This window comes from Nelumbo nucifera, chromosome 2 (genome assembly GCF_055504915.1).
Source record: "Nelumbo nucifera cultivar China Antique chromosome 2, China Antique-T2T, whole genome shotgun sequence".
Lineage (NCBI taxonomy): Eukaryota > Viridiplantae > Streptophyta > Magnoliopsida > Proteales > Nelumbonaceae > Nelumbo > Nelumbo nucifera.
Window position 1 is genome coordinate 57,953,343 of NC_142650.1, and position 6,741 is coordinate 57,960,083.

The 6,741-nt window shown below is 38.0% G+C and overlaps 1 protein-coding gene across 1 annotated transcript; it reads right to left on the minus strand.

The window, feature by feature from the left end:
• Positions 1–2,113: 2,113 nt before the first annotated feature.
• On the minus strand, positions 2,114–3,819 carry LOC104586185 (protein RGF1 INDUCIBLE TRANSCRIPTION FACTOR 1). Its single transcript, XM_010243343.3, has 4 exons — positions 3,604–3,819; positions 3,293–3,472; positions 2,944–3,159; positions 2,114–2,732 (listed from the first exon to the last, which is right to left on the minus strand). The coding sequence occupies exons 1-4, from the start codon at positions 3,604–3,606 to the stop codon at positions 2,514–2,516; spliced, it is 618 nt and encodes a 205-aa protein (XP_010241645.1). The 5' UTR covers positions 3,607–3,819; the 3' UTR covers positions 2,114–2,513.
• Between the last annotated feature and the right edge of the window lie 2,922 nt (positions 3,820–6,741).

The window sequence follows — 6,741 nt, forward strand, 5'->3', positions numbered from 1 at the left end:
ATACATACATACATACATATAATAATAATAATATAATTACAGAAAATAATATATATAATAAAAATATTATAAAACATTTTTTCTTAAGTCAAGGTCGAACTTACAAGTTTTTGATTCGAGTCGAGCTCAAGCTCGTACTATTTGGCTCGGCTGATCTACCCCTAATTTGAGGGAATGACCATTCCCTCCCCCTTCCCTAGGAATGAGAATTCATTTTAGTCAAATTCGAATTCCGATTGCGGTCTGAACCAAACAGGTAAAGGAAATAGACAATTTTGATTCCTTTTGGACCAAATAGCCTTAGTTATTATCATGAATCTCAAGGTCCATTTGGTTCAGGAGAATAAGGGTCTCTTCCAACCATTTGTTTGAGCAGAATGTGATTTTGATTTTAACTTTTGGCAAAATTATAATCTCCCATTTGATGGAATGGTCATTTTAGCCTCCCCTCTTGAAAATGATATTCTGATTTTGATTTCTATCTTGAACCAAACAGGCAAGGGGAATAAGAAATTCTGATTCAAATTCCAGGAAATTTCGATTTCGGTTCTAACTGCGAGCCAAACAGATTTTCAGAAAAGCATGGAATGTAGTTTCGAAGGAGAAGACCCAATTTATGGATTTATGGGCCTCGCATAAGCTAGGTCTAGAATGAAAACTGACTCCGAATCTCCTACCCACGAAAACTCGTCTACCCACAACACACTACCCCCGTAAATTGAGAACATCTATATTCTTCATCTATAATTGCAATATTATGTGAGTAAACGTGGGCAAAATTTGCGTGAACAGAAGATCCGGACTCATGAAAACTACTAGCCTTCAGGTGAATTTTGTAAGATATTGAAGTCTTTATATGATCGTCCTTTCCTGAAAAGGAAGTATCACCGGCCGTTTTGAATTGTAGGGTGACATAATGGGTTGGAGATCCAGCCCAGTAACTGCTGGATCTGTCAACGCTTTGAGGCAGACTTAATTAATTTTGGCCTCGACCTGCTCAGAGACTCAGACCAGACACCAGTTCGGCCCCATTTACTTCTGAAAGTTTGGATGGACTTGAGTTGGGCCAAGATAAAAGTTAGCTTATATTAGGGCCCAGTCCCGCAAGCTTGTAAATACATGGGTACAGGACAAAGCCTGAATTATGGGTAAAAAATCTTCTGGCCCAGTAAAATGGGTTGAATCTAATTTATAACCGGGTAGACCAGTCCCAAATTGATTTTCCAATTAAATGAGATAATAACAACGTAAAACTTCATTTTTGATAATATATTCCTAATAAAAATGACATTGAATAGTAAAACAAGTGTTTTAAACCAAGATTATCTTATATACTGTATAAAATTTACCCCTATAAAATATGACAAAAATTACAAAAGAAAAAATCAAGAGACCTTTATATATTATTAACTATATACCAAGAACCAATATAATTGGTTCGGTTCTATCGAATGGAGTTAATATGAACGGTTCATCTGAAAAGAAATCCAAATGATGCAGCTCTAATGTGGTTCAATCTGAACTGGTCCCAATCCACCTCTTTGTCACATCATCAACTCTATGTAACTAGATTCAACCCAAATAGGGCACTTATTGAACCAATTTCAATCTTTAACAGCTTCTACTATTGGGGAATGTACCCATATCTGGTCCAGGAACAGAATTGACAAGGACCGGACATTGAACATGTGGCCAGTCAGTTGGGTCCTAACACTCCTAATTGGATTGGTCGATCAATAATCCCTTCACATGGTTGAAGTGAGAACACCTACCAAGCCATCAAATTGAATTGTAACGACCACTGGTCGATTAAAGATTAAACCCTTCACGTGGTTCCTGGATCAGCCCTTTTGATCGTTATTGCATAGCATTCCTCAATCCCACATCACAGTTTCAATTTAAACTCATTTATAAATTATGAAAAAAAAAATGAAGAAGCTGCAACTGTAATGAGAAGCGTTACTACAATTATATAACCCATTTATCATTGATTTAAAGCTATGTTGCAGACCCCAAATGAATAGATCATCTCCTATCCTCTCTCTCTCTCTGGAGATGGTAAAGAAAGGTAGATTAAAGGGACCCACATTCACGGAGTAGCCAAAAACCAGTTACAATCGTAGAAAGTTGATTTGCCCATTCCATGTATTAAATTGGAAAAATAAAAAATAAGGGGGTGGGTTGATTCTCTTAGATAAACGGTCCATGTGGTTGGTGGGCCTATAAAAACTATTTAACGGACTCCACAATGACTTACTTTGATTTATTAATTACATGTACACCTTGCAACTTCCAATAATAATTCAACATTATTGCTTTCCACAATGGAGAGAGGAAGGGAAGAAAAAGAGGGGAGATAGGGATGTGTTGATTAGGACCCAGACCCAAATGACCCAAATGGGGTACCTACCTTCTTCCCTTCGGAGGACCCTAAAGACAAACATTGGGTTGGGGTGGGTTGTCCTATGAGGATTGAATTTTGGGTGTATTAGTTGCTTTTGGTACAATTCAATTTAGGACCCGAAGGGTGCTCTGTGAGGGATGCCCTTTCTTCTCCTTGGATTGGAAGCAGGTGGTGGAGGCGTGGGCGGGTAAATGTCGTGTTGGCTACCTTCACGCAATTCTTCTTCCTGTCTTGACAATCTCCTCGATATCCCTTCCCCTCTTTCCATTACTTCATTCTTCGTGTCTAAGATAAAGCTCGCGTCCCCATTCCTCTTTATTCCTACAAGCTTTTTTATTAAAAAACAATTGCAGAAACCCATGAGAAAACCTTTCCAAGCAACCCCATTTGATCCACATTAACAAACAATTGTCTTTTGAGTAATGGGTCATGGCGATTATGATGATGATGGTGAGTGATTCATGATTCATGATGGATGGGTGTATGATAATGGCGATGAATGTGAGCAGAGAGACAGACAGAGAGAAGATAGAACTGACCTTACATCCCAATGAACAGAAACGGAAGGTGTCTAACAGGCTTCTTCCACATATCTCACATATATGAGCTACTCCTTTGCCGGTTTTAGGCTGGGGCCTCTCATTCAGAAACAGAACTCTGGCACTGTTGATCACATACGTCTGAACTCCACTGATATCAAGAACATTCTGAATTTCGGCCACCCTCACCACATCATGATAAGATGATCGCCTTATCTGTCAACCAAATCCCAATTCAGTCTCTCCTCTCCCTAATCAATCAATCTCCTCACGACTCCACCCTTAAAGAAATGAGCTCGGTAATCTGAAACAAAAGGAAAACAGACAAGGAAAAGAGTTTACTACCCACCTGAATTACTCGATGATCCTTGTGCCTTGACCCCCGGCAATAGAAGCAGAATGCGTCACAGCTGCAATCGAGGCAATACATGTTGCATTCGCTCCGAGGTGCGTCGCCGTGTGTTCGGCAGATGGAGAAGAATGCCGTCGATAGCAACGGTTCCAGCCATGGCGGCACCAACCTTGATCCCTGTGAAGAACCCAGAACACCAAAACCCATGAATTTAAAACCCAGTGAGGAAATACTGCCTACTGCGAGCAGAAGACAGATTCTTGCATTGTAAATCGAATTTGTTTCAGACTCCAGTAGACCAACATTACCATTACAAAGGCTGATCTTTCTGTAATGGGAGCTTGAAGGAATGCGAGTCTCCTTCGACTGATGGTACCCTCTGAATCCTCCTCCTGATAATGGCGGAGAATCTAGAAAGAGACATAAACAAACCAGGAGGGAGGAGGGAGGAGAAGGGAGGGGAGAGAGGCAGAGAGAGATGCCCAAACGATCTGCAACTTAGAATTCAACAACAAAACAACGCCTCGACTAGGGGACAAGTACATAAACAAATATGGGCATCCGGCGGTCGAGATTGATCGTGGTGGCTCAAATGGATTATCGTCCGTCGGATCGGAGGAGGGGAGTGGTTTTGGCGCTTACGCTGCTTAGCTTTTTGTTTGCGTCTCTTCGTAGGCACAAGGTCGGCAACTAGGCTACGCATGGAACGAGTGGCTGTTCATGAAAATGACACCATCCACGTGGATGCCACGTGTGCGATAATGTAGACGTGGCACAACCTCCACTATTTGTTTTGGGTGGACCCACCACTCGGTTTGCTTGTTGGTGATGACGTAGGGGCCGGAGGGTGAAACAGACAGCCAAGAATACCAAAAAAACAAAAAATAAATTATTAAATAGTGGTTATTTACATTTACCGTAATGCCCTTACATATCAGTTATATTACGTCTATGCCTGCTGACGTTAAGTTAGGTCACGAGAAACCAAACCTTTTACGTAATTTCTAGGCAGTGTCTTAATCGAGAAATTAATTAAATTTTATTTTTTGTTTAAGGTAGAGAAGGGATAATTTAATAATATTAAAATATTCACAGCAAACTCTTGAATAGAAGGAGACTTTTTTAATGATCCAATGTAGCATGACTTACCGTAAAACAATTTTTTTATTCACTTGAACAACTAGGATTTGCTCTTCTGATGAACTAAAATATACTCTTGAACATGATCATCTTTGTCTTGGTGGTGTGGTGTCTACAACTGTAATTTGCAAAGAGGGTATATGGTTCAATCATGGACGTCTTATTTCTGGACCACTCGTTTTAAGGGACCGACACGTGTTAGGCTTGCTGGCATCGATCGTCGTCACCTAATTTTGGGAAAAAAATCTAATCCGATGGTCCTAAACTCCAACTCCAAAAGAAAGGTTTTAATTATTATGTTTGTATGCATAGCTGCTGGATAATTTTTTTTTCTACAAATAAAAAAATAATGGCTATATATATGAAATATAAAGCCAACGTAGAAAGGACAAAAAAGTCAACACCTATTTGTAATTAATTTCTGTAATTATCTATTTTTTCAATGAGTGTGATATGGGCACGCCTTAATTTTGATAAATAAACAATATTTTTTTGAAAAAGACAAAACCAACCTTATAAATGTACATTTATAATGCCCACCACCATCCATATCATTGGGATGTGCCCTGATAAATTCCCCCTTTTCAATATAGGGTCTGTTTGGTTTGGTTGCAGCTTGAAAAATAAGAAAAATTCCGAAAATTATTATTTTATTTATGATAAGGGGTGCAACTTGGACAGGTTAGGGTTGGGATTTTATTAAAATTTCAATCGGGCCAACCTGAACCCCCGAGCCCAAAACAGTGTAAAATGTTAACTCAGGCCAATCCCACACCATCTATAGTGACACAAATGACTGTACAAGAAGTGATTTACGATTTTTCAAAAGATTAATTATAAGAAAATGACATTTCTTCTAGTTTTTCATATATCAATTATTCAGATTTTTTTTTTTAAGTGTAACATTAAAAAAATAGAACATAATTAAATTTTCGTTTTTTCTTTTTTTCCAGACAAATAGAAAGGGGGTAATATTCCCACAAACCCCTAAACCAAAAGTGAAGACAAGATTTGGTCCCAGGTCTCCCCTGTATAAGACTTTAATTACCAGAGATTTAAGGATATATTATTATTATTATTATTATGGTATCATGTGCAATAAAATCTAGCCATAGTACAAACAAAAAAAAAAATTCAGAAGTAAAATTTATTTAATTATGTTGAATTTTAGCTCCCTACACATGAAAGAAAAAAGAGATGTATGATTTAATTTGACATATACATCAGAGAGAGAGAGGGGGGGAGCCCTAATGTGTGGGCCAAGTGTCCTAATCATGGGAGCCTTACTTGCCTTTAGATTGAACTTTTCTTGTATATGAGCCAAGTGAAAAGTATGTTTATGCGCTTTAAAGTAGAAAAAGAGGAACCCTAAAAGAGTATACAATGGAGGCCTTCATTGGAAATTAGTTATTTATACAAGAAATGAAGGAACTTAGAGTCTGTTTGGGACCCTTTAGAAAAGAAATAAAAAAAAAAGAAAGTAACTTGATAATAGTAGAGAGAATTAAGAAAAAAAAAAGGTTTGGCTTGTGGCTTAATGATTGGGCGAAAGAGATACTCATGCTGTATTAAATGAGATGCACAGCTGTGTAGAGAGAGAGAGAGAATATTAGAAATAGATGAGGAGAGGGGAAAGGGGATCCTCATCAGTTGCTCCAAGGAATGGAAGAAAGAAGAATGCTTTGCTTGATTAGTTAGTGTTGATAGATCCCTTTATGTAAGAAACAAGGAGAGCAAGGCTGGCAAACATGGGAATGTGCACCATTGAGAAATGAGAACCATTCTTCAATGACTTTCCTTGTTTCTTGCCCATTATTACGATTAATTTATCATGTGCTAATGTCTTTCTTTGCACTATTAATTAGCATTCTCTTCACCTATAAGTTTTCTCCAAATTCATCATCTTACCTTATTCTCTCTCTCGTTTTAGGTCAATTTGAGATGAGAAAACCTTCCTACCCATGATGATGATACCATCAAAGCCCATTTGGAGAAAGAATATAATAACTCCTATAAGAGAATCTCTCTCTCTCTCGGTTTAGATCAATTTGAGATGAGAAAACCATTCCACCCATGATGATACCATCAAAACCCATACAATAGCTCTTCTAATGTGACTCTCTCTCTCTCTCAATCAATTTGGGATGAAAAAACCATCCTAGTCATGATGATGCCATCAAAACCCATTTGGAGAAGCTAAAAAATTAAAAAATATATATATATAATAACTCTTATAAAGGGACTCTCTCTCTCTCTTTCTTGTTTGAGATCTATTTAGGATGAGAAATCCATCCTACCCATGATGA